This window comes from Mustela putorius, unplaced genomic scaffold (genome assembly GCF_011764305.1).
Source record: "Mustela putorius furo isolate JIRA1106 unplaced genomic scaffold, ASM1176430v1.1 tig00003845_pilon_pilon_pilon, whole genome shotgun sequence".
NCBI classification, from domain to species: domain Eukaryota; kingdom Metazoa; phylum Chordata; class Mammalia; order Carnivora; family Mustelidae; genus Mustela; species Mustela putorius.
The window spans coordinates 91,926,054-91,940,488 of record NW_025421998.1 but is presented as its reverse complement, the minus strand read 5'-3'; the positions used below and the strand labels follow the sequence as shown (position 1 = coordinate 91,940,488).

At 45.7% G+C, this 14,435-nt stretch overlaps 1 protein-coding gene across 1 annotated transcript in view; it reads left to right on the top strand.

The window, feature by feature from the left end:
• The window catches only part of KIAA1549 (KIAA1549 ortholog), a 135,054-nt gene that overhangs the window by 68,341 nt on the left and 52,278 nt on the right, over positions 1–14,435 (top strand). Inside the window, exons 9-10 of the mRNA XM_045089746.1 lie at positions 4,409–4,586; positions 8,229–8,413. Of these exons, the coding sequence (XP_044945681.1) occupies positions 4,409–4,586; positions 8,229–8,413 (363 nt within the window). The remainder of the gene's footprint in view (positions 1–4,408; positions 4,587–8,228; positions 8,414–14,435) is intronic.

The window sequence follows — 14,435 nt, the reverse complement described above, 5'->3', positions numbered from 1 at the left end:
TTTTCTATTTCTAAAATGCCATTAGAATTTAGATGGCTACAGAGGTGGTGTCTGTAGATGGCTTTGGGTAGTATGTACATTTTTAAAAAAAAATTTATTTATTTGAGAGAGAGAGAGAATGCACAAGCAGGCAGAGGGGCAGAGGGAAAGGGAGAAATAGACTTGCTGCTGAGCAGGGAGGCCAACGTGGGGCTTGATCCCAGGACCCTGGGATCATGACCTGAGCCAAAGGCAGATGCTTGACCAACTCAGCCACCTAGGCACCCCAAGATAATATGGACATTTTAACAAATTCTTCCAGTTCATGAACACAAAGTATCTTTCCATTTATTTGTGTCTTCAATTTCTTTCATCAGTGTCTTATAGTTTTTAGTGTACAGATCTTCTAATTCCTTGGTTAAATTTATTCCTAGGTATTTTATTATTTTTGATGCTGTTGTGAATGGTACTATTTTATTTTTCAAAATCTTCATTATTATTATAGAGAAAACATAAGGGCACCTGGGTGGCTCAGTTGGTTGGGTATTGGACTCTTGATTTCAGCTCAGGTCTTGATCTCAAGGTCATGTGTTCAAGTTCTGCAATGGGCTCCACACTTGGCATGGAATCTACTTAAAAAACACACACATGGGCACCTGGGTGGCTCAGTGGGTTAAAGCCTCTGCCTTCAGCTCAGGTCATGATCCCAGGGTCCTGGGATTGAGCCCCGCATCGGGCTCTCTGCTCAACAGGGAGCCTGCTTCCCTCTCTCTCTCTCTGCCTGCCTCTCTGTCTCCTTGTGATCTCTATCTGTCAAATAAATAAATAAAATCTTAAAACACACACACACACACACACACACACACACACACACAAGGGTGCCTGTGTGGCTCAGTGGGTTAAGTCTCTACCTCCAGCTCGGATCATGATCTCAGGGTCCTGGGATCGAGTCTCTCATCAGGCTCTCTGCTCAGTGGGGAGCCTGCTTCCCCGCTGTCTCTGCCTACTTGTGATCTCTCTCTCTTTCTCTGTCAAATAAATAAATAAAAATCTTTAAACACACACACACACACACACACACACACCCGCAAACACAACAGATTTTTTAATATATTAATTTTGTATCCTGTAACTTTACTGAAGGTGGAGTGTTTTGGGTTTTCTATGTATAATATCATGTCATCTTGCAAATAGTGACAGATTTTACATCTTCCTTTCTGCTTTGGATGCCTTTTGTTTTTTTTTTTTCTTGTCTGATTGCACTGGCTAGGATAGTATTGTATTGAATAGGAGTGCTGAGAGTGGGCACTCTTTTCTTATTTCTGATTTTATTTATTTATACCCCCCCAATTCTATTTATTATTTATTTATTTATTTATTTATTTGACAGAGAGAGGGAGAGACACAGTGATAGAGACAGCACACAAGCAGGTGGAGTGGGAGAGGGAGAAGCAGGCTTCCTCCTGAGCAGGGAGCCTGACGTGGGGCTCGATCTCAGCACCCAGGAATCATGACCTGAACTGAAGGCAGACGCTTTATGACTGAGCCACCCAGGCACCCCTTGTTTCTGATTATATAGGAAAAACTTTCAGTTTTAGCTCTGGGTTTGTTATATATGGCCTTTCCTATGTGGAGATATGTTCCTTCCACACTCAGTTTGTTGCTGGTTTATATCTTGAGTGGAAATTGAATTTTGTCAAATACTTTTCCTATATCTGTTTAGATGATTGTATGATTTTTATCTTTTATTTATCAATGTGATATATCAAACTTACTGATTGACTTGTTGAACCATCCTTGCATTTCAAGGATGAATCCCACTTGATCATAGTGCACAATTTTTTTTTTTATGATTTTACTTATTTATTTTAGAGCGTGAGAGAGAGTGTGCAAGAGAGAACATGAGTGCAAGTGATGGAAGGAGCAGAGGGAGAGGGAGAGAAAAAGAATCCTGAGCAGACTCTGTGCTGAGCCTGGAGTCTGATGTGGGGCTTGATCTTACAACCCTGAGATCATGACCTGAGCCAAAACCAAGGTTCAGGTGCTTTACCAACTGAGCCACCCAGGAGCCCCATGTTGCATGATCTTTTGAATGTACTCTTGCATTTGGTTTGCTCGTATTTTGTTGAGAATTTTTGCATCCAATTCGTAAGAGATATTGCCCTGTAGGGTGTTTTTTTGTTTGTTTGTTTGTGTGTTTTTGTTTTTGTAGTGTCCTTAGTAGACTTTGGTATCATGGTAATATTGGTCTCATAAAATGAGTTTGGGAATGTTCTCTTCTCTTTATTGTTTTGGAAACTTTTGAGAAGGATTAGTATTAATTCTTTGAATGTTTTGTAGAATTCGTCAGTGAAACCATCTGGTCCTGGTTTTTTGGGGGGGAAGTTTTTGATTACTGATTCAGCCTTCTTAATTTTTTTTTTTTAAGATTTTATTTATTTATTTGACAGACAGAGATTACAAGTAGGCAGAGAGGCAGTCAGAGAGAGGAGGAAGCAGGCTCCCTGCTGAGCAGAGAGCCTGATGTGGGACTCGATTCCAGGACCCTGGGATCATGACCTGAGCCAAAAGCAGAGGCTTTAACCCCCTGAGCCACCCAGGTGTCCCCAGCCTTCATAATTCTTACTGGTCTGTTCACATTTTCTGTTTCTTCCTGATTCAGTCTCAGTAGGTTGTATGTTTCCAGGAATTTATCCATTGCTCCTGGGTTATCCATTTTGTTGTTGTGTAATTATTTAAAGTATTCTTTTATGATCCTTTATGTTTCTGTTACCTGTTGTAGTGTCTCCTCTTTCATTTATAACTTTCATTTGAGTCCACCTTTTTCTTTGTTCTTTCTTTGGTCTAGCTGAAGATTTATCAATTTTGCTTCTTTTCAAAGAGCCAATGCTTAGTTTTGGTAATTTTTCCTGTTATCGATTTTATTAATTTCTGCTCTGATCTTTATTATTTTCTCCCTTCTGCTAACCTTGGACTTAGGTTTTTCCTTTTTTTCTTAGGTCCTTGAGGTGTAAAAGTTATTTTTTTGTTTTTTGTTTTTAAAGATTTATTTATTTATTTATTTTAGAGAGGGAGTGAGAGCGTGTACTATGAGCAGACTAGAGGAGGGAGGGTCAGAGGGTGAGAGAGAATCTCAAGGCTCACGACTAAGTATGGAGCCTGATGTGGGGCTCAATCCCACAACCCTGAGATCGTGACCTGAACTGAAATCAAGAGTTGGATGCTTAACTGACTGAGTCTCTTAGATGCCTAGGTTTTTTACTTGAAATCTCATTTTTCTTAATGTATGCATTTATAGCTATAAACTTCCCTCTTATAACTGCTTTTGGTATATCCCATAAATTTTGGTATGTTGTATTTCTGTTTTCATTTGTCTCGATATATTTAAAATTTCCTTTTCAATTTGTTCTTTGGTCTAATGGTATTTTCAGGAGTGTGCTGTTTAATTTCCATGTGTTTGTGAAATATTCAACTTTCTCCTATTATTGATTGTATTTTCATACTGTTGTGGTCAGAAAAGATACTTGATATAATTTCTGTTGTCTTGAATTTGTTGAGACTGTTTCGTGGCCTAACATATGGTATATCCTAGAAAATGTTCCATGGGTGCTTGAGGAGAATGTGTTTTCTGTTGATACTGAATGGAATGTTCCATAAATGTCTGTTAGGTTCCTTTAGTCTATAGTCTGCTGTTTCCTTACTGATTCTCCATCTTTGTGATTAATCCGTTGTTGAGAGTGGGGTGTTGAAGAATTTATAATCCCGAGAGCAGTGGTTCTCAAGTGGTGGTGATTTTATGCCCCCTGCCGGTGCATCTGGCATGTCTAGTGACAATTTTGGTTGTCACAGCTGGTGAGGGAGGTGTGGCTGTTGGTACTGGCATCTAGTAAGTAGAGGACATTGATGCTGCTAAATATCCTATGATACTTGGGATAGCCCCCTGTTGAACCCAAATGGCAGTAGTACCAAGGTTGAGAAGCTGTGCCTTAAAAAAAGAGAAAATGCTGATTCAGGGTGAGATTGGATGAAACCAGGAATAGTTTCTGAGAACCAGGGATGCACACAGCCCTTATGATTCATGTTGGGAGAACAGCAGCATTCTCCCATAACAGGCTGGACGTGGTCGGTCTCAGCTAAAGACTGCGTGGCCTTGGCCAACTCTGTGTTCTCTCTGTCCTACTTGCCCATTTGTCTCAGGGATTATTTTGAGCAAGATGAGGCACATTTGTTATTCCGTACAGAGTAACATTCATTGTCCCTCTTCCCATTGAAAGAGCATTGTGGGGATTCTGGGATCCAGAATGGTGTCACAAGCTCATTATGAGCATTGGAATGAATCCTGAATAACACAGTCAAGACTGGGTGCCCTGAGCCAGGGCATCTGGAAATAGGAGCTTCAAAAATGCTAATGGTTTCTGTTATCTTTCAGATGGTCAACGTGTCAAGGCTAGAGGGAGAAGACAATCCTGTGCAGCTCATCTACTTTGTGGAGGATCAAGATGGAGAAAGACTCAGTGCAGTCAGGTCTTCAGATCTGATTAACAAGATAGATATCCAGAGAGCAGCCATTATCTTGGGTTACCGCATTCAAGGTGCTGTTGCCCAACGTAAGTGTGTGACACATAGACCCTAAGTGCTCTCTGTGCTGTGCTGGCATCAAAAGCCAGGTTTGGTGGTTGTTTCTTCCCTAACAATGAAATCTGAATTTAAAGCATTCTTGTGTGCATAGAGTAATGTCTTAAACCCTTATTATTTATTATGTGGCACTTGAATAAAACGTCATTTTTTATTTTTATTTTATTTTTAAAGATTTTATTTATTTGACAGAGATCACAAGCAGGCAGAGAGACAAGCAGAGAGATGGAGGAGGAAGCAGGCTCCCCGCTGAGCAGAGAGCCTGATGTGGCGCTTGATCCCAGGACCCTGAGATCATGACCTGAGCCAAAGGCAGAGGCTTTAACACACTGAGCCACCCAGGGGCCCCTAAAATGTCATTTTTTAAAAAGAATTTTTATATATTTGAGAGTGAGGAAGCAAGAGAGCATGAGTGGGGGGAGGGGTAGAGGGAGAAGGTGAAGCAGGTTTCCCACTGAGCAGAGAGCCAGAGAGCCTCTCCAAGAGCCCCCTGAGCCCCTCCCCCCTCCAGCCCCTGAGAGTCGCTGAGAGCCCCCTCTCCAGAGCCTGAGGTAGGGCTTCATCCCAGGACCTTGAGATGCCTTACCAACTGAGCCATTCCAGTGCCCCGCAGTGTCAGTTGTTAAAATTTACTTGCCAAGTCCTTTATTTCAACTGCTTGTACTTGTAGCTTGCACAGCTGTTCCCCTGCCCAGCATTTTGTATCTCCAGGGTTAGAGTGAGTTACCTTAAGTTAACTGTAACAATTTTCCCCCTACTCCTGTACTATGTCTCTTTTTAAAAAATTTTGTCTTACCTAAAATAACTTGTTTTCTCTCTATTTATTCCGAAATCTTGCCTGTCATATTTTGACGTTGGTGGGGACAGTTAGTCACACAGGAAGCTGGGAGGTGCCCTCTGCATTTATTGGCTTCCTGCTGAGTTTTGCAACACAAAGAAGTCCTTGATCCTTACCGGGTTCAGTGCTGTTTCTCTCCCTCCCGGTCCTCGCAGTACTTCACAATTTAGAAAGAGGTATTTTGATATTTCTGTATTATTGTTGGAAGACTCTTGGCTCCTGCCTCCGGCAGCGGTTGCTCCCAGTGCCTTAGTTTTCAACTCCCAGATTCTGGGCATTTAAAATTAAGAAAACGGAGAGACACAGAAGAGTGTCTTTCTCTAATTGTTCCTTTATGAACCAGACGGCTTTTTTTTTTTTTTTTTAAAGATTTTATTTATTTATTTTACAGAGAAAGAGAGATCCCAAGTAGGCAGAGAGGCAGGCAGAGAGAGGGGGGGGGAGGCAGGCTCCCCGCTGAGCAGAGAGCCCGATGCGGGACTCGATCCCAGGACACTGGGATCATGACCTGAGCCAAAGGCAGAGGGTTAACCCCCTGAGCCACCCAGGCGCCCCAGATGGCTCTTTTGACGTGGATGCTTTTGCCTGTGAGCCAGAGAGCAATCCTTGTCGGAGCTCGGCCATATTTGCTCCCAACATTAAAGGGATAAGTAAGTGTTTAGAAGGAATAGAGCATCAGAAAATACTGAAAAGTTCTTTACAAAGAACACGTAGGCCGCGAAGGCACCTTTATAAAATGACAGCTTCACGGTGATCTTCGGTAACGGAAGGCTCTTTGTGACCCCTGTCCTTGTCCCTGGAATCTAAGCAGGGCCAGGGCTCAAGGGCACGCTTTGTCACATTCACAGATGATGATGCGGAGAGTCTAAGCAAACAGTCCATTGGTGGTTTGTGTATTTGAGATATGATAGTGTATTAGTGTGTTCTGTTTCAAAGCAGTGAGAAAAAAATAACGAAGCACTTATTACATGTCTTCGTCGAGGACGTCTCGATTGTAGGAGAGGTGCCCCAGTCCAGCTAAGCCTCTGAAAGAAGATGAGTTACTCTAGGGTGTTAGCTTTTGAAGCTCCTTCCCTCTGTTGTTTGCACCTCTCTTCCCTCAGTTTCCTGCTAAAAACCACAGGATAAAGATCCAAGGGATTGGAAGCCTCGGCCGGCGTCAGGCTCAGCCCCGGGCAGCTGTCGACCCTGGGAGCCGGGCCTGCTTGGGTCCATCTGGGCCCCTCCTGGGTGTTCCTAGGTCAGAACTAAGAAGAGCATCCGGTTGTCACAGCTCCTTGGTTTGATTCTGTCCCTCCCGTGTTGTCCGTTTTCATGCAAAATGAGCTACGTGTATAGACGCTCTTCAGGCCAAATTTAAAGATAAGATTAATAGTTTGTCCCTTTTTCCATTTCCCGTGTGGTCTCTGCTGTGTAATTTGTGCCTCCTCCATGGCACTCAAGCTGTGGACTGCTTGCTCGGCTCCCTGGTGTCTCAGAGGCCGGAACCCACCCGTACACCAGCGCCGAGAATCTTTCCTGTTGTTACATCTTTGAGCAGAATCATTTTGATCCCATGGCAGGTGCTAACCATCATGGAATATGAAAAGAGCATAAAACTTAGCCCCTGCCCCTGGAGACTGAACTGTATTTGAAAAGACAAGACTCAGAGTCACGACCGTATTAATGACTAAAGTGCACTGTATCGAGATGACAACATTTATGTAATAAAATGCACTTTAAATTAGTAAGATACCAGGACGGCTGGGTGGCTCAGTTGGTTAAGCATCTGCCTTCAGCTCAGGTCAGGATCTCCAGGTCCTGGAATTGAGCCCAGCATCCGGCTTCCTGCTCAGCAGGAGTCTGCTTCTCTCTCTGCCTCTGCCCCTCCCCACTGCTCGGTCTCTCTCTTTCTTTCTCAAATAAATAAAATCTTTGGAAAAAGAAAATAGTAAGGTACCATTTATAAGGCAAAGGCCTCCAGGACAGAACAACTTAGGCAAGGAGGAAACTCGCCTTCTCACGGAGCAGTTTTTATGAAGTGATGATAATGGGTGAGAAGGTTGGGCAGAGGGGAGGGGGACATTTTGGTAACTGGAAACTGAGCTTTAAGAGGAGCTGAGTCCTTTGAGAGGATGAGCGCGGTATGAAGAAGACGAGGGCCCAGGCCCAGGAGGGGAGGTTAGGAAAGGAGCTGGTAAAGGAGAGAAAGGCAGAGCACTTGAAGCGAGTTCCTCCAAGGCCAGGGAAGCTGGGAGGCTGCGGCAGTGGTCGGGGTCGGGGTTAGGGGGGAGGTGATCAGGAGGGTGGGGAGGGGCAAACTCTGAGTAAGTAAGTTGGAGGTCATATAATGTTTAAACTGACACCTGGTACCTTAAATCTTGTTTCAGGAATTTAGAGAGATACACAGGTGAAGAAATTAAGGCAGACCCCGTAAGGTAGACCGTTTATGGGGATTTCTGCCTTTTAGTATGGAAACGTTCCTGCAGTGAGATTAGGGCAGAGCCAGTGGGGTACCCGGGACTCAGGAGACCTGGAATTAACCTAGCCCTGCCGTCAGATGAGCCGTGCTCCTTTAGACCTGTCCGTATGTCACCCTGGTCCCTCGGGCGTTAAGGTCCCTCTAGGCAGTGTTTCTGGCCATCAGGAGATTGCAGAGTCTAACCATTTGCCTCAACCTGAAATGACGAAGAGCTTCCAGGTTTCTCATAGAAGAAGCCACGTTCCCTGCACAGACAGGCCGTCAGGGAGGTGAGTGCAGAACAGTTAATGAACAGCCTGTCTTCCCTCCCTGCAGCCTTGGACAGAGTGAAGAGGCCGTCCCCCGAGTCCCAGAGCAGCAACCTCTGGGTCATTGTCGGCGTGGTCATTCCAGTGCTGGTGGTCATGGTGATTGTCGTCATCCTGTACTGGAAACTCTGCCGCACGGACAAGCTGGACTTCCAGCCTGACACGGTGGCCAGCATCCAGCAGCGCCAGAAGGTGAGAGGGTGAGCCCCAGTCTGCACGCAGGTGGTCTCACGGGCTGGGGTAGGCCGAGCTCAGGCTCTCGATGCTCAGCAGTGGGGCGGAAAGCTGAGAGGGATACTTTTTTGGCTTTAGTGGTGGTATCTCTTTGCCTCACATTTGCTTACTGGAACCACGATTCTTCTGTATTCTTAATTATAGGCCGCGAAGATGAAGCCCTTATCAAGGCTTAGCCGTGTCACGAGTGCTGAGTTCTCCTGTAATTTTATTTACGAAATGGTTAATTCAAAGATCACATCCATTTTTGTATGAATTCTGATCTATAGTCACCCTGGATATTTTCAAAGAACAGGAGCCAAAGGAGGTTGTCTCAGATCTGTGTGTCTCTTTTGTACACGGTACCACTGGACGGCTCCTTTAGTTTCTGTCCACTGTATCAGAAAGCCACTGTGTGCCTTCATCAAGACCAACTAATCATTAGAAAAATGATACTATACTCCTTAAATATTTTAATTTAAATATATGAGTGGGTCTGTATTCACCAGTCTTTTGATGTACCTCGAGTCTTTTTTCTTTTTTTCTAAAGATTTTATTTATTTATTTGGCAGAGAGAGAGAGACAGTGAGAGAGGGAGTATAGGCAGGGGGAGTGGGAGAAAGAGAAGCAGACTCCCCACTATGCAGGGAGCCTAATGCAGGGCTTGATCCCAGAACCCTTGGATCATGACCTGAGCTGAAGGCAGATGCTTAATGACTAAGCCACCCAGGTGCCCCTGAGTCCTTTTTTTTTTTTTAACATTTTATTTTTTGGACTCTTGGTTTACTCAGAGGATTTTGTTTGGTTTTTCTCATAAGAAACAACACACCTGGGGTACCTGGGTGGCTCCGTCCTTTACGTGTCTGACTTGATTTAGGCTCAGGTCATGATCTCAGGGTCGTGAGACTGAGTCCCACATCAGGGATACCAACATCGGGCTCTGTCCCACACCCGAGACACCAACGGAGCCTGCTTGTGATTCTCTCTCTCCCTCTCAAAAACAAAAATTAAAATTAAAAAAATTAAAAAACAACACCAAAATGCAGTTTCCAGTGTGGGTTTCTTTGGAGAAAAACGAGCAACCTGATTGTAAAATTCCGTTTTTTTTTTTTTCCCCGATCCCACCCCAACTCTGTAATCTTCTAGAGCTTGTTCACTTACACCGAATTTGACAGCAGTGTGTTTTTAAACATCTTTTTCATGTCGTACCGAAGCATCCCATTTAGTTTTCATAATACTAGCAATTCTCACTTTTATGTTTCAGTGATTTCTGCAATCTTGAACTGTCACGTACCAGCTTCAGAGCAAAGACATTAGGTTTTGGTAAGGATTGAGTTTTGGTTGATCTGGTGTGAGCGAAAGAAACCTGACAAACCTTGGAAGAGAATGCAGTAGCCGTTCACCTCTAGTATATCAGGGGACAGGCCATTACCACAGGGATGGAAAGTGGTCATCGTCCACTGTGTGTGAATGTGCCCCCTCCGTGGGTCTCACACATTTAGAGGAACGTACTTGACTCAGGAACTTTGATAAGAAAAAGCAAGGAAGAGAGAGAACAAGAGATAAAGGGTTGTCTGTTAACTTTTTAGCTTTATTCTGTCTGGGTCTAAAAAATTCTGCCCATTACAAAGGTACACCTGCTGAATAAAAAAAAGTAAGCATTCTGAATTTATTGTACTTTGTAAAAGTAAATGAAGAGTATTCCTTTTCTTAGGAATTAGGTAAAATTGCAAAATCGTGACTAAATTGGAAGTGGATGGTTATCAAGTGTATTGGAAGCATTTTGTACATTAACATTATATTTATTACCTATCTCCATTTATTATTTACGGAGTGTGCTAAGATTGTTTTGTTCTTAGACAAGATAGTGCCGTGGAAAACCCTGGAAAAAGTGTTGGAGGCACTAAATCATTCATAGTGTGAATTTCATTTTAGTAAGATCAACAGTGAGTTTGGAAATGTTTTTGTTCTGGTGAAAGAGTGTGGTTGCAGAGAGCGATGCCCAATGTAGATGGTTATGGATTCAGGTGTTTCATGTTCTAGGTTCCCTAACTTAAACACTCCCTGGGAAAGCCCATCTGTCATCTGTTACTTCATGCAAATGTCAGAGGACAGCATCCCTTGAGTTCAAAACAGGATGCTCCCCAAGTTTTCTCCTTCTCTTACTTTTCTGCCGAAATATCTTCATGCACCAGATGTTGCTGTAAATCAGATGGACAGAGGGACACCTGGGTGGCTCGGTCGTTAAGTGTCTGCCTTCGACTCAGGTCATGAACCCAGAATCCTGGGATCAAGCCCCATGTTGGGTTCCCTGCTCGGCAGGAAGCCTGCTTCTCTCTCTCTCACTCACCCTGCTTGTGTTCCCTCTCTTGCTGTCTCTCTCTCTCTCTCTCAAATAAATAAATAAAATCCTTAAAAAAAAAAATCAGGTGGACAGAGTTTCAAATAGAACTCCAGCCCTGGGGTTGCTCTCGCTTTGCGTGTGTTGGAGGATCTGTGCATGTCTTTACAACTTATTTGTCAGAAGGTTTTCTGTGTGGCAGAGTCCCTGGGGAGTCTGCGTCTTCTGACCTGGGTGAGGGGGCCTAACTTCCATGGCATTTCAGAAGGGTGGTCCTTGCTTCGCTGGCACAGGAAACTACCGTATAGATTCTGTTGTGTGTTTATAATGGGAAAAGGATGATCTCTGTTTAGTTGAGAGTCCTATTTCTCCTTCACCAGTGTTTCTTCTAAGATTTACCCGGCAGTAGTGAAGGGCCTCGATCCAGCCCATCCCTTGGGACGATTTGAAAAGGTGCTAGTTGTCTACGGTCATACCACCCTGAACGCGCCCGATCTCGTCTGAAAAGGTGCTAGTTTCCCCTGGGACTTCAAGACTTCTTTTTCCTTTGGTCCAGCTCTCTGTTGTCTCCGTATTCTGCTCACCCTGCCCCCTTGCTGCTGCCTCACTGCTCCTCGAGCTCAGTAATCCCAGAGCTACCAACATCGCAGACAGTACACGTGCCCACCAACACCCCCCCCCCCCCGCCCCCTGTAATGAGCAGGAAGCCTCTTCAGATTGGCTGGGGAGTGGATTAGTTTGATCATATGGTATGAAGGAGAGGCCGTTCTCTCACATTTTGAGACAGGGTCCTTTTTTATTTCCAATCATTAGAAAACCAAATCTAACCCTTCTCTTTCATCTGGAGTCTCTTTAAAGTCATCCCTGTTTACTGGTCTCAGGAAAACGGCAGCTGGACCCACATCGCCCTGTTGAGGTTCTGTTTGAAGAGAGGAATGGCATTGGCTAGATGCCGCTGGTCCTGTCACACTTGTTCCTTCCCGTGGGGACAGTCCGATCTCTGGTTGTCGTGGGACCATGGTTCCTGACCAGTGGGTACTGCGGGCAGCCACACGGAGCTGCCTTAGTCACTGCGTATCCGTTCAGCAAACACTGAGCATTTTCTCTGAGCCAAGCGGGGCCAGGCTGGTTGCAAGCCCCGGCAACGTGCAGTCCCTGGTTCGAGGGCTTCCGGAAGGAGAAGGACACACAGCAGTGGAAGTCTGTCTAGGCTATCTTAGAAGCAGGGAGGAGGGGCAGACCCACTCCGCACCCCCCTACCCCGCCGTTGGGTGGGGGGCTGCCTCTGCCTCCTGGAAAGAGGCAGGGCTGGGGCTGGAGCTCAGAAGTAGAGGTGAAGCCAGGTGAGAGCCAGCCCAGGTGGAGGGGATGGCCCATACGTCGGGCATGATGGAGCAAACGTCTGGAAGGGCACAGCCAAAGGTGACAGGAGGCATGAGCCAGGCTGGGAGGAGCTGTCGGGCACATCAGCGGTGGGCAGTGGTGCTGTAGGTAGTGGGGAGCCACAGAAGGGTTTTCAGCAGGGAGAGCAGCTTGAACACATTTATGTCCGAATGACCGCGTCGGGAGGCCGTGTGGACAGCTGACTGAAGAGAGAGGCTCCACGGGCGTTTCTCCCATCTCAGCCAAGTTCATCTCGTCCCCCGTGGCCGGGTTGCCCTTTGAGTGTCTGCAGGGACCCCGTGGCACCTAATACGTGGAGAGTTCAGTTCACCGGCGGTCCCTCGGCTGCGATCTGCTGCAGCCCCCGGGGGCGGCAGAGTCTTGGGGTTCTGCAGGGTGACCGAGGCCCGACGGCACGGCAGACACAGGCAGTAACGACACCGTGCCCCCGCCTTCCGCATGGAAGCAGCGCGGCGACTGTGGAGACGTCCACGGATCTCATCCGTCCAGTAAGAAATGGGAAGACAATGCCGCTGTCTTTGAGACGGCGCGGCTGGGGTCTGCTCTGTGACTTCTGTTGTCGTCTTAACTGCTTCTTCCCAGGGCCTCCCGCTCCCTGGAGGGCTGGAGACTCGCTCCGTCTTGTTCCGCCCGGGCTGTAGTATGTTCACAGCTCACGTGCTTTAGAATTCATCAGGCATCTCTCCTGTTCTTCGGCTGACCTGCTTTACCCGCCCGCTCTGACTTGGTGGCGGCGTTATTCCAGTGGGGCACGGACAATCGGGCTGTCCCCTCTGTGACATATTAAAGAGAGAAGGAACAAAAGAGCCTCCTTTCCTCAGAAATAAGGGGTCCTAATGGAAATATCGAAGGCACTAATTAATTGTGGCTCTTCTTCTATAAAATACTGATTGAAGCTTATTCTGCATGTGGAAGCTGGGGATACAATACAGCCAGATTTAATACTAGATTTCTTTTTTTTTTTAAAGAAATGGAAAAGCTAGAAAAAGCATTCTGGAAAGTAAGGATGAAACAAAAGGAGCTAATTCCACGAGAGGGCAAGATTTTCTCTAATTTCTTCCTTCTGGGTGTTCTAAGATAGCTTTTGTTTCGTGCAGAAGCACCGAATAGTCGCCACATTTCTATTGTCGTAGAAGGTGGAGACTTACCCTGCTGGTGAGAATTGCAAGGATCTAATGGAGATATTTGATGATGTTAGTGGGAATCAACAGTAAACCCACAGGGCTTCGATGGCCATATAGTTATTGATGACGTATACCCTTTTTCATGGCTCTCCACAAGAGCCGCAAGTTTGAAGCTTCAGTTGACTTTTAAAAATTCATTTAGTCATCCAGTATTTACAGATGGTCTACCATGTGTCACACCCTGTTGCTAAATTATAAAATTTTGTATCTAATGTCATAGCTTTTATCTGATAGCCAAGAATGCGTAGGTATTTATAATAACTGCCAACAGCCAAAATAATGAAGCATTTGACACATACATACGCTTGTTTCTTGCATGAACCCTGGCACGTTTGTCAGGGTAGACCAGTTGTATTAACTCCTGGGCTTCGGGTACGCTGACTGCACACAGAGGCAGAGTTGTTTTGTTTTTCCCTCATTCACTTGGAGACCTCTGCTTGGAGGAGGCGATCTGCGGCTCCTCCTTCAATTTTGGTAAAGCAGACCATCTGCCTTACAACATTGATTGTCTCTTAGTCATTGGAGGCATTTAGTTTCTTGCTGGGAAATAGACTAAAAAAGATTATACCATGTTTTCTTAAATGGCGTTGATGGTGTTGACTCGGCGACCATTTATTATGCTTGTGATTCTTTCAGGGGCCGCTGGTTTAGGGAGCTGCCATGAGGTGCGGCTGGGTAAAGGCTCCTGTGTGGGTGAGGGGGCGCCTCTCTCCTGTAAAGCAGGAGAAGGACCCTTAGAATGGGGGGTGGGGGCAGTAGCAGGGAACAGGATGCCTAGACTACAGGCACACTGGTGATGGGAAAATCACTGGTGATGGTAAAGAGAGTACACAGAGCTTGTCCATCTGGATGTTGACGGTCTCAAAGTGGCTGCATGCCCCTAGGAAGACGAACACCCCCAGGGATTGAGGGAACCCTGCTGAAGGTCACAGTCTGTGGAGGAGGAGATTGACTTATCCTGAGTGGTTGGAAGGGACGGGGAACCAGAGGGTGGCAGGTTTGGGTTCATATTCATGGAAGAGTGTTCCTGAGCCAAGGACTGTGGTGGAGTCGCTTGGCCTTGTCACATGAC